Below are 19,972 nucleotides of genomic sequence, written 5' to 3'. Positions count from 1 at the left end.
TGAAGAAAGCAGTTGTGGCAGCAAAAATGTACTCGGAAGAAAAAAAATCCAACATATTTAAAAGGAATCAATATCAAAAGAAAAAAAAAATCAAAAATGAAAAGCATAATTATTTGACATAACGAAAACAAAAATAAACGGTATATTCACATTATAAACAACAAGTTCTTTAAATGTTTACACTTTTATCATATAAGCCGTATATAAACTACTGAAAATAAATTCACAGCAATTCTTTGAAAGAAGCCTATTTCTATCACTATTTGATGCCATAGAATACAAAATCTAATACAAACTATAATAATGCTTCAAAAAGGGTTTACATTTCGACCTAATAAAATCAGGTTGTCGTCAAAATCACTAATTAGAGAAAGATTTGTTCGCTTATGAATTTTTAAGCTGTATTCTTATCCAGAATTGACTCTGACTTAATCCAGAATCTTCACTATGTTTACATAATATAGTCGCATAAACATATATGTTTACATAATATATTTACATAATATAATTTATGTCGTCACTTTCATGTTAGTCGTATCTGACATTTTTACATTTCTCAGATAAGTGCCTAAAACCGTTTGCTAAACAGTTGTCAAAGGAAGGATGAGTAGGCTAATGTGGGCAAGGAATATCAAAATGTGATTGAAAATACATTACTCTGCTGAACTTTCCCTTGAGAACAACTTCGCAAACGGTTTCTGGTACGCATCTCAAAATCAGGAAAATCTCATATGCAACCTTTAAGGGCACAACGCTGATATTGTTGAGAATCTATTTACTTTATACGTTTTCCCCTATTTTCCTCCGTTCTTTGTACATTCTTGCTTATATTTTACGTCAGTTATATATAAATTACATATTACATAAATTATATATCTCTATAAAATACATTTAAAAGAAATTTGCCTGAAATGTATATTTTATTTTCTTTCAATAGTTACTTCATTTACCTTATTTTTATTGATTTGTATACTTATTTACTCTTTATATTCTATCTCTTCTAATATTACCTTTTTTTTGTAACACCAGGATAGATCCGAAATATTTACTGATATTTAAAGAAATACTGCATTCTTTGCAAATTCGGTTCATTTTGTTCTACTTTTCACATTTTTTTGCCTGCAAACCATGCAATATTTCGTAAAAATATTTGTCGTTCTTTGGGTATTTTAAAACTCTTGCGCTTTACCCGGGTAGTACCTGCCCTGATATCCCTGTAAGACCACATCCAGGGGAGGGGGTTGACCCCCCCCCCCCGAAATTTTTGTTTGAGTCGTGAAAACCTAACAAAATGAATATAAACAAACTATTTTATGTTTTTTTTAAGTTTGTTTTTGTAAGCTCTCCCCCCCCCCGAAAAAAACCTTTTTGTTAACAACCTTTCCCCCGAAAAAAATCCTGAATGCGGCCCTGGATCCTTTTAAGTAGTTTCATGGGTGATAGTTTTTGTGCAGTGGTGTAGAAGTTGCGTCCATAAATTTACGTAGCTCTTCCGCTCTATAAAATTGGTTGTTATAGTTTTTTTATTATGTTATTTTTCTTTTTAATTTACATATTTTGAAGAGCGATATTTAAATTTTAAACGACTGCAAATTATCGTCTCTCCACCTATGGAACATGTGGGTATATTTGTAAGAATAGCGTAAATAAATTTACTGGTGATACTTCCCCATACTTGGAGGATTATTCAGTGCAAGTGCTAAAAAAAATCACAATTGTAAAGTTTTAAGACAAAAAAAGGCATTTCCATTCAGGCATGAATACCGTCAACACGCCAACTAACTACCGTGGTGAAGCAATGACTTCAAGCACAAGAGGGTTTTATTTTAAAGATGGGGCAAAATGTCTTTCGCAACTTAAAAAGGGTCCTTGAAAAATATTTACTTCTCACCTCTTTAGGATCGTCTAGTAGCCTTGCCACAGACATGGTGCAATAAGTATAAGTGTTATTTGTATGTTGTGGCAAAATTTGTTTCGAGACTCAAAGGATCCTTGGTATATATTTAACATTTTATTTTTTTTATCCTAATATGATGACAATTACGATCTAGTTTATTTTTATTTCTAAGTTTGTTTTATGCTCTTTATGGAGTGAACGGCATAATGCGGAGCTTTAATAGGTTGCAAACAGGTACCGCTGCAAACATGAAGAGCAAGTGTATATTTGTGTTTTTTGTTTTGAAAATCACAAATTTCTACTGGATGATTTGAAACACCACGAGAATGGATATAGGTTATGCAAGTTCAAAAATATATAAGTTGAAATGCTCGAAACTGAAAATGTAAGCTGGAGGGAGGGGCAAACTGGGGTCTTTGGGAAGTTTTCTCCCCTGCCTGCACTATAAAAAATTATCCTGCCGAGCATAACAATTATGCTCGGGTTCAGTCTTCCACACAGAATTTTGAATTACGTTGGCCTATCTTGGATTTGAAAATATTTTAAAGACGTTAAATTTCACCTGGAGGGAGGTGGGGCAAACCAGGGTCGTTGGGATAAGTTGTCTTCTGCTCTATAGTAAATAACGTCCCTGCTTGGATTCAGTCTTCCCAACGGAACCCTCAACTTTTCCGAGTGGCTTGGCACTTATTCAAGCATATTTGGCTGGTCCGAGCCCAGTTTTCATCCTGGTACTGCATGTCTGAATTAAATTATAAATTGCTGCTATTTGCTGATTTACAAGGTTTTACCGTGGTAATGGATAAAAGTCGTAGCCATTCATGTTAGTTGGAAGGGTCAGAAGGTACTGGGCTAACATAATTTATTCATGGTTATGGTGGACAGAAGTTCAACAACAATTGCTGGATACAGACAGAAGTGACTAAATTTCTAGGAAATTGGTTTGCATAATCTGACGGAGAATTCTAATGTATCATGAGGGGATTCCATTTTTAAATATGGCTTCTCTGGTCTTTAGTGTCAGAGATAAATTAATATTCTTTAGAAACCTTAATAGTGTAACTAGGAACACCTTAGATTTTTTTCAGAAATTCAAACGAGATAAAGATAGATTGAATATATTTAACGCGGGAAATGGTTTCCTTGGAATTTTAAATGTGACATCGCAAAAGGCTGCCAAAACAAAAGGAACATTCTGAAATTACGTTTAGGAATTATTTGGGCGAAACAAATTAATCAACATTTTAGGGATTATTTGGGTGAAACAGTTTGAGACATTTTAGAGGATGATTTGGGGTGAAACTCTGTGGTCATTATAATACACAAGTTCCATTTGAGACTAATAAAAAGGGCACTGGCCATTTCAATTTCCAATCGAATGAGCCCTTTTTGAAGTTTCTACGACAACGTGTTCTATAAAAACTTGATATGCCCCTAGGGTATAACTTGAAAACCTTGCCCTGAGGGCTGTGAGGGTGTTGCCATCCTCAAAGACCTAATTTACAGAACTTAAAACTACGTTGAATAGAATGGCTATCCCAAAATTTTGATTGGATGTGTTTGGGGAAAATGTGGGCGTGAGAGGGGAGTTAGTTGCCCTTCAATCACTTTCGACTATTAAAAAAGGCACAAGCCCTTTCAATTTCCAATTGAATGAGCCTTTTTTGAAGTTTCTACAGCATCGCTTTCTATAAAAACCTTATATGCCCCAGGGCATAACTTACAGCCCTTGCCCTGAACGCTGTGGGGAAGTTTCCTCATCAAAAACATAACTTCTATCTGCAAATCAACTACGCTGAACAAAAAGGGTATCTCAAAATTTTAATTGGATGTGTTTCGGGAAAAAGTGTTAGTTGCCTTCCAATCAGTTTCGACTATTAAAAAGGGTACAAGTCACTCCAATTTTCAATTGAATGAGACCCTCTCGAAGTTTCTACGACAACTCCTTCGATACGAAGTGCCCTGCTGTAAAGGAAAAAATTAATAAATAATACATTGCGCCAACATCGTTCTTATATGTCCTCAGGGCATAACTTAGAACCCCTGCCTCGAGGGTGTTGGGGGAGTGTCCTCCTCAAAAACATACGATCTATCTGGAAATCAACTACGCTGAACAAAATGGCTGTCTCAAAATTTTGATTGGATGTGTTTGGAGGAATGATGGGCGTGGGTGGGGGGGGGGAGGGGCTAGTCCCCCCAATCACTTTCGACTATTAAAAAGGGCACTTGCCCTTTGAATTTCCAATGGAATGAGCCTTTTTTGAAGTTTCTACGACAACACCTTCTATAAAAACCTTATATGCCCCCAGGGTATTACTTACAACCCTTGCCAGGTCATACCCAGGCCCTGGCATAACTCTGGAAATCAACTACGCTGAACAAAATGGGTATCTCAGAATTTTCATTGGATGTGTCTGGGGGCATTATGGGCGTGAGAGGGGGGTCAATTGCCCTCAAATCACTTTAGATTATTAAAAAGGGCACTAGCCCTTTGAATTTTCAATCGAATGAGCCCTTTTTCAAGTTTCTACGGCAAAGATTTCAATAAAAACTTATATACCTTCTATATAGCTAAAACATATTTATGTAAAACATATTTATTATCTGGAAATCAACCACGCGGAACAAAACGTCGAATTCAAAATTTTGATTGGAGGTGTTTGGAAAATGGTGGGCGTGGAAGGGATGTTAGTTGCCTTCCAATCACTTTATATTAAAAAGGGCACAAGCCACTCCAATTTCCAATGGAATGATCCCTTTTCGAAGTTTCTACGACAACTTCTTCGATACGAAGTGCCCTGGTCTAAAGGAAAAAAAATCATAAATAATACATTGTACCAAGATCGTTTTATATGCCCCCAGGGCATAACTTAATACCCTTGCCCTGAGGGTTGTGGGGGAGCGTCTTCCTCAAAAACATATTTTCTACCCGGAAATCAACTACGTTGAACAAAATGGCTATCTTAAAATTTTGATTGGATGTGTTTGGGGAAATGGTGGGCGTGGAATGGGTGTTAACTGCCTTCCAATCACTTTCGACTATTAAAAAGGGCACTAGCCGTTCCTATTTCCAATTGAATGAGCCCTTTTTTAAGCTTCTACAACAACTCATTCGATACAAAGTGCCCTGGTATCGAATAAACATCATTGTGCCAACATAATTCTTTACTTAGGCAGCGCGATTGCGCTGCCTATGAAAAGGACTCTTGTATTTTTTTTATCTTGAATTAAATTAGCTCCTTTAAAAGCTTCGATGATATAGAGCGGCACTGCCTATGATATTGTTTTTATGCCCTTTCGAAAACCTGTATGCATATAGTTTTTTTTATATATTTGAAACTCCCTCTAAATGTTTCCTGAAAGCTTCATATTAATACGCTTTGCGTCATTAGTTACAGTAGCTGTAGCGGTAGTATTGTATACTAAGTGCTTCTCAAAAGGGCATAGGTTCTAAAAAGGGCATAATAGCAATATGCAGGCAACTAACACCCTTTTCACGCCCACCATTTCCCCAAACATATCCAATCAAAATTTTTAGATAGTCATTTTGTTCCACGCAGCTTAAAGTTCAGGAAATTATACCTGTGAGCAGAACACTCCCCCCACAGTCTTCCGGGCAAGGGTTATAAGTTATGCCCTGGGGGCATATAAGGTTTTTATTGAAATCTTTGTGGTATAAACTTGAAAAAGAGCTCATCCGATTGGAAATTCAAAGGGCTAGCGCCCTTTTTAATAGTCGAAAGTGACTGGAGGGCAACTACCCCCCCCCCCCCTCTCAAGCCCACCTTTTCCCCAAACTCATCCAATCAAAATTTTGAGATAGCAATTTTATTCAACGTAGTTTTAAGTTCTATAAATTAGGTCTTTGAGGATGACAACCCCCTCACAGGCCTCAGGGCAAGGGTTTCAAGTTATACCCTGGGGGCATATAAAGTTTTTATAGAACACGTTGTCGTAGAAACTTCAAAAAGGGCTCATTCGATTGGAAATTGAAATGACCAGTACCCTTGTTATTAGTCGAAAGTAATTGGAAGGCAACTAACACCCCTTCCATGGCCACCATTTCCCCAAACACATCCAGTCAAAATTTTGAGACAGCCATTTTGCTCCACGCAGTTTGAAGTACCGGTAATTATACATTTGAGCAGGATACTCCCCCCACAGTCTTCAGGGCAAGGGTTATAAGTTATGCCCTGGGGGCATATAAGTTTTTATTGAAATCTTTGTAGTAGAAACTTGAAAAAAAAGCTCATTCAATTGGAAATTCAAAGGTCTAGTAACCTTTTTAATAGTCGAAAGTGATTTGAGGGCAACTAACCCCCCTCTCTCGCCCACCTTTTCTCCAAACACATCCAATCAAAATTTTTAGCTAGCTATTTTGTTCAGCGTTGTCGATTTTCTGATAGAACTTATGTTTTTGAGATGTACACTCCTCTACAGCCCTCAAGTCAAGGGTTGTGGCTAATTCCCAGCCGGCATATAAAGATTTTATAGAAAGCTTTGTCGTGGAAACTTCAAAAAGGGCTCATTCGATTGGAAATTGAAATGGCTAGTGCCTTTTTTAATGGTCGAAAGTGATTGGAAGGCTACTAACTCTCTTTCCACGCTTACCATTTCCCCAAACATATCCAATCAAAATTTTGAGATAGCCATTTTATTCCACGCAGTTTAAAGTTCAGGAAATTATACCTGTGAGCAGAACACTCCCCCCACAGTCTTCAGGGCTAGGGTTATAAATTATGCCCTAGGGACATATAAGGTTTTTATTGAAATCTTTGTCGTAGAAACTTGAAAAAGGGCTCATTCGATTGGCAATTCAAAGGGCTAGGGCCCTTTTTAATAGTCGAAAGTGATCTGAGGGCAACTAACCCCCCTCTCACGCCCACCTTTTCCCCAAACACATCCAATCAAATTTTTTAGATATCCATTTTCTTTAACGTAGTTGAAAGTTTTGGAAATTAGGTCTTAAAGGATGACAACCCACAACCCTTAGGGCAAGGGTTGTAAGTTATGCCCTGGGAGAATGTAAGGTATTTATAGAAAGCAATGTTGTAAAAACATCAAAAAGGGCTTATTCAATTTAAAATCGAAAGGGCTAGTACCATTTTAATAGTCGAAAGAGATCGAAGGGCAACAAACCCCCCTCTCACGCCTACCTTTTCCCCAAACACATCCAATCAAAATTTTGAGATAGCCATTTTATTCAACGTAGTTTTAAGTTCTGTAAATTAGGTCTTTGAGGATGACAACCCCCTCACAGCCCTCAGGGCAAGGGATTCAAGTTATACCCTGAGGGCATATAAAGTTTATATAGAACACGTTGTCGTAGAACCTTCAAAAAGGGCTCATTCGATTGGAAATTGAAATGACCAGTGCCCTTGTTATTAGTCGAAAGTAATTGGAAGGCAACTAACACCCCTTCCATGCCCACCATTTCTCCAAACACATCCAATCAAAATTTTGAGATAGCCATTTTGTTCCAGGTAGTTTAAAGTTCCGGAAATTATACATTTGAGCAGGACATTCCTCCCACAGTCTTCAGGGCAAGGGTTATAAGTTATTCCCTGGTGGCATATAAGATTTTATTGAAATCTTTGTCGTAGAAACTTGAAAAAGCTCATTCAATTGGTAATTCAAAGTTGATTTCCAGAGAGAACTTATGTTTTTGAGGAGGACACTCCCCCACAGCCCTCAGGGTAAGGGTTGTAAGTTATGCCCTGGGGGCATATAAGGTTTTCATAGAAAGCGTTGTCGTAGAAACTTCAAAAAGGGCTCATTCGATTTGAAATTGAAATGGCTAGTGCCCTTTTTAATGGTCGAAAGTGATTGGAAGGCTACTAACACCCTTTCCATGCTTACCATTTCCCAAACATATCCAATCAAAATTTTGAGATAGCCAGTTTAGTCCATGCAGTTTAAAGTTCAGGAAGTTATACCTTTGAGCAGGACACTCCCCCTACAGTCTTCCAGGCAAAGGGTTATAAATTATGCCCTAGGGGCATATAAGGTTTTTATTGAAATTTTTGTCGTAGAAACTTGAAAAAGGGCTCATTCGATTGGAAATTTAAAGGGCTAGTGCCCTTTGTCATAGTCGAAAGTGATCTGAGGGCAACTAACCCCCCTCTCACTCCCACCTTTTCCCCAAACACATCCAATCAAAATTTCTATATATCCATTTTATTCAACGTAGTTGAAAGTTGCGGAAATTAGGTCTTTAAGTATGACAACCCATCCCCACCCTCAAAACCCTCAGGGCAAGGGTTGTAAGTTATGCCCTGGGAGCATGTAAGGTATTTATAGAAAGCAATGTTGTAAAAACATCAAAAAGGGCTCATTCAATTGAAAATTGAAAGTGCTAGTGCCATTTTAATAGTCGAAAGTGATCGAAGGGCACCGAACCCCCCTCTCACGCCTACCATTTCATCAAACACATCCAATCAAGATTTTGAGATATCCATTATGTTCAACGTAGTTGAAAGTTCTGGAAATTAGGTCTTTTAGGATGATAACTCCCTCAGAGCCCTCAATGCAAGGGTTGTAAGTTATGCCCTGGGGCGTATAAGGTTTATATAGAAAGTTGTTGTGAAAATTTCAAAAAGGGCTCAATTGTTTGGAAATTGAAATGGCCCTATTTAATAATTAAAAATAACTGCAGAGTAATTGACCCCCTCCCATGCCCCCGACTAACCCAAAAAATTGTAATCTAACTTTATAAACGGCCATTTTTTTCAACGTAATTTAAAGTTCTAGAAACTATGTATCTAGGGATAACAAACCCCCCCGAGTGCCCAGGGCAGAGGTTGTAAGTTATGCCCTGGGGGCATATAAGGTTTTTATAGATAGAGTTGTCGTAAAAACTTCGAAAGCGGCTCATTGAATTGGGAATTGAGAGGGCTAGTGCCCTTTTTAATAGACGAAAATGATTGGGGGGTAACTAACCACCCTCTCATGCGCACCATTCTCCCAAGCAAATCCAAAGAAGATTTTCAGATAGCCATTGTGTTCAACGTAGTAGGAAGTTCTGGAAATTAGGTCTTTGAGGATGACACCCCCCCCCCTCCAGCCCTCAGGGCATTGGTTGTCACTTAAATTCTGTAAGGTTGTAAGGGTTGTATGATAAAACTTCTTTTAAATGTTTTCACTTTTATAACTTTAAGAAATCGAAAATGAGTTAAGATTTTAAGGAATAAATATCGTCATATCTATAGAAAGTGCATCTAATAAAATTTTGAGATAACCATTCTATTCAAAATACTCTAAATATCATATAACCTGGCTTTTGGGGTTGATACAAACCCCAACTATAAGGGGCAAGGATTGTAAGTTATGCCCAGGGGGTATTTAAGGTTTTTATGGAAAGGATGGTTGTTTAAGCTTAGAAGAGGCTTTGTCTTTCTCCCTGAAAAGACTATGTCAATATAAAACAAACAGAAATTAATTAAAAAAAACTTTTTCCACAAAATAACTTTTTCCAAAAAAGTAAAGAACTCCATTAAACCAAAAATTAACAAAAATAGAATCAAACTATGTACCAAGCATACTACTACCACAAATCAGTATCAATAGATAAATGAAACCCAAAACAAACAGAAATTAAAATAAACGAACAGAAATTGATATGAGTAGGATTGTAAACCCCATGCGTTCTAAAAGCTAGAATATAATTTGTATTTTACTGAAAAAAATTCAAATGAATTTACTGAAAAAAAATGTGAATGGTCAGTTTACTGAACAAAATAGAATCAAATTATCTATCAAGCATACAACTACCACAAATTAGTATCAATAAATAAATGAAACCCAAAACAAACAGAAATTAAAATATGTCAAACTCAAAACGAGCAGAAATTTATCTTGAGTAGGGTTCTAAACCCTATGCTTTCTAAAAGCCAGAATATAATTTGTACTTTATTCAATTTGTTTTTTAATGTTTTCACCTTTGTAACCTTAAGAAATCAAAAATTAATTAAGATTTTATGAAATAAATATCAGCATATGTACATTAAACTGACAATGTATATTTTTTCAGTAAATTAATTTGAAGTTTTTTCAGTTCTTTACTGAAAACTATTGACACTAAGAGCTCAAAATCTCATTCTATGCCCAAAAAAGGGGATTCTCTTTCTTTTTAATTCTTATTTAGCAATTCTTTTAAAAAAATTCTTTTTAATGTTTTCTCTTTTATAACTTTAAGAAATCAAAAATTAATTAAGATTTTAAGGAGTAAATATCAGCATATATATATTAAATAACAATACAGATTTTGTTCAATAAATTAATTTGAATATTTTTTAGTAAAGTACAAATTATATTCTGGCTTTTAGAAAGCATAGTATTTAGAACCCAATTCAGATTAAGTCTTGGTTACATAATGTGTTGATTAAGCCTGGGCATGAGTTTAAAAAATCAAAATTAAATTAAAAAAAAAAAAAAAATCAACTATGACTGGGGGAGGGGGTAATTTTTCTCAGGGAGTATTCTTAATGGGGTTGGAGAATTTTTCAAGAGAATACCTAAACCTACGCTATAGATAATAGCCTAAGCAATTAAACTATTTCTGAAGGATAGATTGTCTTTGGACTCATCAAATTATTAATTTCTAAGCTTTTGTGGACGAAAAACGCCCCAAATCTAGTGAACTAGCTTTGCTTATTTTTTGCACCGTAGTAATTTAGATGAAAATGTAGCATTTCCCTTGAAAATTTTGAATAAAAATTCTGTGAATGCGGAATAAAAACACAATTGAAAGATTAAAATGAAAAAGAAAAAAATTAATACCGTTTTTGACACATTTTCTTGACTAATTATAAATGTATACATTGGTGGGCGTGTAATAATAATTTAAGCTCGAAAGACAACTAACTCACAATAATAATTCTTCTCATGATAAAAATTACCTTATTAGAAGTCATGCTAAAACTACTGGGAATTATAAAGTTGAATCGGAGCTCTCAAGCAGGGATGTAGCTCCAACATTTTATCGGTGGGGGGGGGGGAAGAGGGATCTCAATCCGAAAAGTCAAGAGCATGGGCTATAAAATTATTTTTTCTCCAAATCCTTGCCCACCTGAAACAACGCCAATAATTTCAAGGTTATTTTTAGAAATAGAATTAATTATGAATACACTTTTAGTAAATGCATTTGAATTTTTTCAGTTCTTTACTGAAAACGTTTGACGTTTTCAAAACTCTTAGAATTGCTAGAATGCTGGTTGGTTTGGATTACATTATACCTTTTACATTCGAAATTATACCATTGAGCAGGACACTCCCCCCACAGTCTTCAGGGCAAGGGTTATAAGTTATGTCCTGGGGGCATATAAGTTTTTATTGAAATCTTCGTCGTAGAAACTTGAAAAAGAGCTCTTTCGATTGGAAAAACGATTAAAAAAACATTTTCCACAAAATAAGTTTTTCAAGGAAAAGTAAAGAACTCCATTAAACAAAAAATGAGCAAAAATATAATCAAATAATCTACCAAACGTGAAACTACCACAAATCAGCATCTATAAATAAATAAAACCCAAAACAAATAGAAATTATAATAAATAACCGAGTCAAACTCAAAATGAGCAGAAATTAACATACGTTGGGCTCAAAACCCATTTGCTTTCCCAAGGCCAGAACATATTCTGCACTTTACTGAAAAAAATATAAATGACTGTGCATTGTCAGTTTAATATACATATACTGATATTTAGTAATAAAAATTTTGATATTATTTGATTTATCAAAGTTATAAAAGTAAAAACATTTATATTTTTTTCAGTAAAGTGCAAATTATGTGATAGCCTTGGGAAGGCATAGTGGTTTTGAGCCCAACTTATGTTAATTTCCGCTCGTTTTGAGTTTAACCCGGTTATTTGTTGTAATTTCTGTTCGTTTTGGGTTTCATTTATTTATCAATGCTGATTTGTGGTAGTTTCACGCTTGGTAGATTATTTTATTTTATTTTGGCTAATTTTTGGTTTAGCCTAATGGAGTTCTTTACTTTTCTTTGAAAAACTTATTTTGTGGAAAAAGTTTTTTTAATTAATTAAGAGTAAAAAGATATTTGAGGATAAACAGCCACCCTCCCAAGCCCATTCATTTTCCAAACATATCCAATCAAAATTTTGTGGCACTCATTTTGTTCAACTTAGTAGAACAATCCAGAAGCTATGTCTCTAGGGATATTGGGTATGTCAATCCCCCACAGTTATGCAATTAGACCATTATGCTCTAAAAATAAATATTACTTTAACACTAAATCAAAAGCCACTTCATGTACGGCTGCCAATAAGGAACCTTAGCAATATATCGAGAACGACTGGGGGTATATAATTAAATCTTTCAGTGCTACTACTATTAATACTTATTTTCTTAGAATTGACATAAATCAAAAGAGTGTAAGGGTATCCAGATTGTCAAAGAGTATAGATAGAATCTTTTGGGAATAATATTAAGTTTTATTTTTCAGGTCAACCTGAGGAGGTATGAACTCAAATTAAACAATACTTTTTGTGTCAACAATACAACAGTTAAGAATTCAACAATACAAATTAAAAAAGTCCCACATACAAATAGCAAGCCAAACTATTGATTCGTACATAGAAAAAAACGATTTTGTTTTTAATGAAAAATACTATTTCAATTAAAAACGAACAGAAACTTATTTAAAAAAAGTTTTTCCATAAGACAAGTTTATCAAAGAAAAGTAAAGAGCTCAGTTAAGCCAAAAATGAGCAGAAATAGTCAAGTAACCTCCCAAGCGTAAAACTACCACAAATCATCATAAATAAATAAATGAAACTAAAAACTGACATATTACTGACAATCGAAGGTCATTTTGTTATTCTGTTATTCACAAGGCATGGGGGTTTTCGGCACTACTAATGTTAATTTTTGCTCGGTTTGAGGTTTACTAGGTTAATTATTATAAATTCTGTTCCTTTTGACTTTTATTTATTTATTGATGGTGACCTGTGGTAGTTTTACGCTTGGAGAGTCATTTGACGGTTTTTATTATTATAGGTATTATTATTTATTTTTGCTCATTTTTGGCTTAGCAGGGCTCTTTATTTTTCTTTCAAAATTTTTTTTTGTGGCAAGAGTTTTTTATAATAATTTTTAGAAGTACCTAATAGGTTATCCAGTTTTGTTGTATTTAACCAACATGGTATCCTTGCGATATACATTTAGAGTAAAAAAAAAAAAATTCTAGTACGTTGTCGGGGCAAGTCAGAGAGGTTATGGATTCTGATAGATGTTCCTTTGGTAGATGAAACTACCAAAGGAATATTTTCATGTTTGGGTTATGAAATACCTACGCTAAAATTAGAGACTGTTCCTTCAACTTCTAAAGATTTTTTGAAAAAAAATCAACATTAAAACTCGCACTAAAGTAACCCTTCTGGTATTACAAATTATGAAGAACAAAAAATAATCATTACATGGCTCTTCAAAATGAGAAAGGAGAGCTACTGAATGCTTACTGAAAAAAAAGCCCAAAAAAAAACAAATGAATGTGCATTGTCAGCTCAATGTACATATGTGATAATTCTTCCTTAAAATGTTATTAATATTTGATTTATTGAAGTTATAAAAGTGAAAATATTAAAGAATTTTTTTTTTCGGTAAAGTACAAATTATGTTCTGGCCTTGGGAAAACTTGGGAAAATGGGTTTTGAGCCCAACTCATATTAATTTTATTTATTGTAATTTCTGCTCATTTTCAGTTTCGTTTATTTATCGATGCTGAATGGGGAAGTTTTACACATTGTAGATTATTTGATTCTATTTTCATTCACTTTTGGTTTAATGGAGTTCTTTACTTTTATTTGAAATACTTATTTTGTGGAAAAAGTGTTTTTAATTAATTTCTGTTAGTTTTATATTGAGATAGTCTTTTTCAGGGAAAAAGAAAATAATACGAGTAGTTAAAATCTTTTCGTTTTTTCTTTAAGAATTTATAGTTTGGCCTGCTATTTGCATGCTTTGTATAACTTTTTCGACGATTTTTAAACAATTGAACACAAACAGTACTGTTTAATTTAGTTTTATTCTTTCTCTAGTTGACCTAAAAAATAAAACTTAATACCATTCGCAAAAATTTCTATCTATGCTCTTTGTCAGCTAGAATACACTTACACTCTTTTGATTTAGTTAAATTTTAAGAGCAGTGGTAGTAATAAAAGTAATCCCAAAAGTTTAAAGCTGATACCAATCGTTCTTGGGATATTGCTGAGATGTCTTATGGACAATTAGCAACCACACAGTGCATTTTGATTTAATTTTAAGCCAACATTTAGTTTTTAAACATAATGGGGAAATTTCACAGCTGTGGGGGGTTGACGCACACAATAGCTCTAGAGATAGATTTCCAAGACCGTTCAGCTATGCTGAACAAAATGGCTATCTTAAAATTTTGGTTGGAAGTGTTTGGAAAATTATGAGGTAAAGAGGAGGGCTTTTGACTTTTAAAAAGGGTACTAGAACCTTGAATTTCCGATCAAATTGGCTCCTTTAAAATATCAATGGTATTGCTAGCTATGATAAAACAGTTCTGTCTATGATACTGCTTATATACCCTTTTAATACTTGCATGTGTATAGTTTTTTCGTTTAACTAAAACTCCCCCAAAAAGTTTCAACTTAATGCCCTTAGTGTCATTACTTACAGTAACCGTAGAAGCAGTATTAAAAGTATAAACATAGTGTCTTCTGGCTAGATAAAAATCAGTCACAACTTACCCTGAAAGTTCTAGCTCAAGAATATAAGCTGCTATTGTGATATTGCTTTGTCACTCTTCTGACAATCTACATGATCACAGTTCGGTTTGATTTAGTTCAATATCAGCCTAAACATTCCTTGAAAGCTTCACCTCAATCCCCTTTAGCTTGTATAGTAGCAATAGTAGCATTAGTAACAGTACGCAAATAGCACATTTGTTTTGTTTTCAACACCCCCTTCAACATATGATGAAAAATTCAATTTAATATCATCAACCAGTACAGAAGCATTGCTGATATGCCCTCTTGACAACCTATATGGGCATAGTGTTTTTCAGTTTATCTCAATAGTTTCAATGTTGCCCAAAATTTTCCCCTTAATACCATTAGGCTTATTAGCAGTAGTAGTAGCACCAGTAGTTATAGTAGTAGCAGTAGAGTTAATGGTGGTAGTCTTAGCTATAGTAGCAGTAAGTAGTAGTTGTAGGAGTAGAAGCAGTAGTATTATGATGCAAATATTGTCTTTTGGTTAGCTCAACATCCCCTACAACAAGCCTTGTAAGTTTTAATTTCAGACATTAAACTGTTCCTAAGATATTACTGATATGCCCTTTGACAACCTGCATATGTATGGCAGGTTGCAATCCGTCCAACATTAGTTTTCAGAAGTATTCTCTGAACATTTCACCTTCATACACCTAGGTATAGTTGTGATAGTAGTCAGAGCACTAGTATTACAACTCAACTTAATACAATTAACAATTGCTATTACATTGTCGATGTCCTTTCGATAACCTGTATATTCATATACTTATTGAAATTTTCATCTTAATGCTCTTAACCTTACAAGTAGTTGATATAGAAGTAGTAGTTGCAGCAATAGAAATAGTAGAACTAATAAATGTCGCAGTAGTAACAGAATTAGTAATTGTGTGCAAATATTGCCTTTGGGTAAATTGATTTACCTCTTTTAGCATTCTCTGAGAGTTCCATCTTAATACACAAATTAATTCTTAAGATACGCTATTATGATAATCTAAATGCACAGAGTATCCTATGTTAGTCCGAATTTACCATAGTCTCTGTAATACACTCAGATACAGAAGCATCCAGGAGCACTCTGGTTCCCGGAGCATACGATGTTACGAATGCTTTTGGTTCTCTTATCCACTCGCAGGCAATGTTGGAATTACACAGCCATGGAGTTAGTCTTGATGTAATTTTCCCATTAAATTGTATGTATAGGCATCTAAAAGTTCGTTTGAAGTTGGGAAATATACTTTCGGATTGTGAGCTTCCTGTATTCGTCGGAATAGAGCAAGGAGAAATCACATCACCAATCATCAAAATCATCTCGTCTCTTCCTGCACAGATTGGCCTACCTATTAATTGCATTTCAAAAGGGATGGATATATCAGTGCATTGTTATGCGCTCGATCTGTTAAATCCGTGCTGGTCAATAGCTAGTCTTCAGCAGAGTTTTGATAACCTATCTGATAAATATCTACAAATAGAACTAAGAATGAATGTTGTGAAGTCCCGACTCCTCTTCTTTAATTTAAACGGTACTTATGTGCCCAATAGAGTCCGTCTAGGTGATAGTGAGGTGAAACCCACCACTGTACTAACATATTTAGGTCTCTCGATTGAGCCTTCGATTAAGAATGCACGAAAGCTTTTGCTTCGGAATGCTGAACGCAAACTTAGAGTTGCTTATGCTGGTGTGGTTACATCGCAACTTAATCTATAACGGAAAGCCCTTTCTCAAATAAATAATAGTGTGGCTCTTCCGCATATTCTATATTTGATCCCATTTTTACTGAATCTGATAAGTGAGTGTTGCGAAATTGCTATGTTAAGTACGCGAAGTTATTGTTTCAGGCCCCTCGGTGATTCAAGAGTAGGTTGACCATTTTGGTGTGGTGGAATCGGTTCAGGCCGGGGATGAACAGTTTAAGAAACTGAATAACCAGTCCTCTTCTCACCCGTGGTAGGGCCCACTATTTTAGATTTGGAATTATTAGTAATTTTTGTGTATCTTTATAACATGTCTGTTTTGTTTTGTTTATTATACTCCATCTTTTTCTTTGTTTATAGATGGGTAATAAAGAATATTCATTCATTAATATCCTCTCAAATTTTATCTTCTTAGACTTAGCCTTAAAAGTACTAATATGAAATTAGTTTCGGTTGTAGTAGAAGAAGCTGGAGCGCAAGTGTTTTATTAGTAATAGTCGTAGCAGCAGTATTAGTTACAGCAGTAGCATGTGCATATTACCTAATTGTTGATGCGCTCTATGGCACCCTTTTCACCTTAATCCTCTAAGCCTTAAAAATTGTCGCAATTGAAGCAGTAGTTGGAGTAGTTTAGTAGCAGTACGAGTATTGGTAAAAGTAGCAGTGGTATTAGTGTTAGTAGTGACATGCATATATTACGTTTTTGTCAATTAATTCCCATTTAAGTATTCTCTGAAAGATCCAACTTGATACCTAAATCCATTCTTGAGATACACCCTTTTGACAGTCTGTATGCACATAGTGTGTTTTGATTAAGTTAAAATTCCGCCTCAACATTCTGTCAAACTTACACCTTCGTTGGTTTGGCCCAATTTCAATCAGATGCGTTTGGTGAAAAGAGAGGTTGTCCGATGGGGGGAGGGGGGTTGTTACCCACACTCACTTTTGACTCTTAAAGGGAACTAAAACTTCCAATTTTGAACCAAATGAGCCTCTTCTAAAGTTAAATAACCCCCCTTCAATAAAAACCTCAAATGCTCCTGGGGCATAACTTACCACCCTTAGCCCCGGCTCTGGTGGTTTGTGTCAACCCGAAAATTCTTATTATATGATCTTTGGACTATTTTGAACAAAATGGCTGTCTCAAAATTTCTATTGGATACATTTTGGGAAAACAAGACGTGTAGGGGGGAGGGTAGCTGCCCTCTGATCACTTTTACTCTTAAAAAGGGAACTAAAATTCTTATTACCAATCCCATGAGCCCCCTACGAAGTTTATACGACAAAGTTTTCTATAAAAACCTTATATACCCCAGGGCACAACTTATAAATCATGCCCTGAGGGATGTGGGGGTTTGTCACCCTCAAAGAAAAAAACCCTCAAAGAAATAATTTCCGGACTTTTAAACTATATTGAACAAAATGCCTATCTGAAATGGGAGGGAGGTTACTTGCCCTCCAATCACTTTCGACTATTAAAAGGGGGCACTATCCCTTTCGATTTCCAATCAAATGAGCCCTTTTTGAAGTTTCTACAACTCCTTCGATACAAAGTGCACTGTACTTAAAAAAAAAAAAAAAAAAAAAAAAAAAAAAAAAAAAAATGTGTCAACAGTCAACATCGTTCTTTATTTAAGCTCTCTTTTACTCCTGCCAGTGATGTTATTGCAGATTCTACATCTCCGAGTACTCTAAGTGATACTATTAATGCTTGAATTTTTGTTCCTTTTCTAGTTTTTCCTGCATAGTTGTTTTTCTTAGATCTACAATTTACTTCATCTTACAGAGTTTTAGTTCATTAATGTCAAAAAATTCAAACACAGACTGTGAGTTACTGTCAAACAAAAACTAATTTTTCTGATAAAAGATATGAATGTTTTTATTCAGAAAAAAATTATAAATTTTGTTATTCATTATTCTTTCTATAGCCTTTTTATTCTCTTTACCCTTTTACTTTAGCATTTTATTCTCTTCATCTTTTTTTGTGATATTAAAGATGTGGACATCTATCTGAGCACTGGCTTCGTTTCCTGGGTAAATTTCTGGATGCTTCTAAATATTGATAATAATTCTTTCGACACTGCAGATTCTTCAGTTTCTTTTAAAATTCAACATTATAAAATCAATGAATTGCAAACTAAACATTTGGATATATTTATAATCGTGCAATATTTCTTTTTCTAATCGATAAGTTTAACATGCAAGAATTGCTACGGAGATGAGTTCAGTTACAAAATATGTCACCTGGTCTTAATCTTTACTCAATATGGGGTTTAAAGGACTTTTCATACCTCTCTTTGGCCATGACCCTAAATTAGATATGCTAGTACAAATAAATAGAATAACTTTTCGAAACAGCCGATAAAATAGACGAATATAGGAAATAATTAGAAAAATGAGGGGAAGAGAATAGAGAGGAGGAGAAAGACAGAGAAAAAGAGAGAAAGATAAAAAGAAAGCTGAATAAAAAAAACATGTCTTATTTTTTAATATGGTGGGTTCAAAGATCTTTTTCATACCTGTCCTTGACATGAAAAGTTTCTATAAGACTGTTTACAAAAAGTATTGTTCTCTTAAAGATTTTTATTGAACACTATACACTACCATACTTTTTCTTAGAATGAGTTGTTACATGACAGTTCAGGGTTGATGCAAATGAAAATTCTCTCTCACAGAGACTGATGTTCACTAAAATGGTCTGATCGAGAAAAGCTCTTCCTGCATACATCACATTAAAACAATTTTTCCCCTGTATGCAATATTCGATGTTTATTCATACTTACTAGCTGAGAAAAGCTCTTCTTACATAAATCACACCTAAACGGTTTCTCGCCCGTATGCACTCTTTGGTGCACTTTCAAATTGCTTGATTTAGAAAAACACTTTTTGCACACATCACATTTATACGGTTTCTCACGTGTATGAATTCTTTGATGTTCAATCAAAGAACTTGAATAGCAAAATCTCTTCCCACATAAATCACATCTAAACGGTTTCTCGCCTGTGTGCACTCTTTGGTGCAGTTTCAGATTGCTTGATTGAGAAAAACACTTTTTGCACAAACCACATTTAAACGGTTTTTTTCCTGTGTGAACTCTTTGATGTATTTCTAATGCTGAATGGGAGAGAAATCTTTTATTGCACATATTGCATTCATTGTCTTTCCTGTACTTTTTCCTAAGCAAGCCAATATTGGAATTTGAAGCTTCCGTAAGTGCATTGGTATTACTTGATGATGTATCTATAACTCCTACAATAAAATAAATAAACGGCATAAAAAAAAGTTTCAGACATCAACGGAAAAGCAATTTCTGATATCAAGACTGTAGAAAGCAGTTGGAACTTGGTTATATTAAATACATGACAACAACTGATCAGCCAATCAACAGTGGGAACAGAGAAAATGCGATCAGCCGTCAGAAAACGTAATTTTTAAACCATGTAACTTATTGGAAGCAGTTGAAACTTGATTTCATCACACATAGAAATAATAACCAATCAGAAGTCAGGACTGCCCTGACTGATTTTTAAAGCTCATAAATACTTGGATATGGTTGGAATTTCAATATATATATATATATATATATATATATATATATATATATATATATATATATATATATATATA

The 19,972-nt window shown here is 34.6% G+C and overlaps 2 protein-coding genes across 6 annotated transcripts in view; one reads left to right on the top strand and one right to left on the bottom strand.

Moving 5' to 3' along the window:
- The first annotated feature begins 15,787 nt into the window (after window positions 1-15,787).
- LOC148944936 (uncharacterized) lies at window positions 15,788-16,357 on the top strand. The gene has a single exon (XM_089098899.1). It carries the CDS (start codon window positions 15,788-15,790, stop codon window positions 16,355-16,357), a length of 570 nt encoding a protein of 189 aa, XP_088955025.1.
- A 2,560-nt stretch (window positions 16,358-18,917) lies between these two features.
- LOC148944933 (zinc finger and BTB domain-containing protein 14-like) overlaps window positions 18,918-19,972 on the bottom strand; it is a 68,099-nt gene continuing 67,044 nt past the window's right edge. For all 5 annotated transcript variants that reach the window (XM_089099515.1, XM_089099516.1, XM_089099514.1 and 2 more), the window contains one exon: window positions 18,918-19,594. In XM_089099515.1, coding sequence (XP_088955641.1) covers window positions 19,077-19,594 — 518 coding nt within the window. In that variant the 3' untranslated portion in view covers window positions 18,918-19,076. The remainder of the gene's footprint in view (window positions 19,595-19,972) is intronic.

Source organism: Artemia sp. Qi Xiang Cuo, chromosome 13 (assembly GCF_049724085.1).
Source record: "Artemia sp. Qi Xiang Cuo chromosome 13, ASM4972408v1, whole genome shotgun sequence".
NCBI lineage: Eukaryota > Metazoa > Arthropoda > Branchiopoda > Anostraca > Artemiidae > Artemia > Artemia sp. Qi Xiang Cuo.
The sequence above is the reverse complement of the archived record's forward strand: the minus strand, read 5'-3'. Positions and strand labels throughout refer to the sequence as shown.

What these genes read in the sequence shown, in the direction of transcription:
- LOC148944936 (XM_089098899.1), top strand. Translation starts at nt 15,788, where the DNA reads ATGTTGGAATTACACAGCCATGGAGTTAGTCTTGATGTAATTTTCCCA.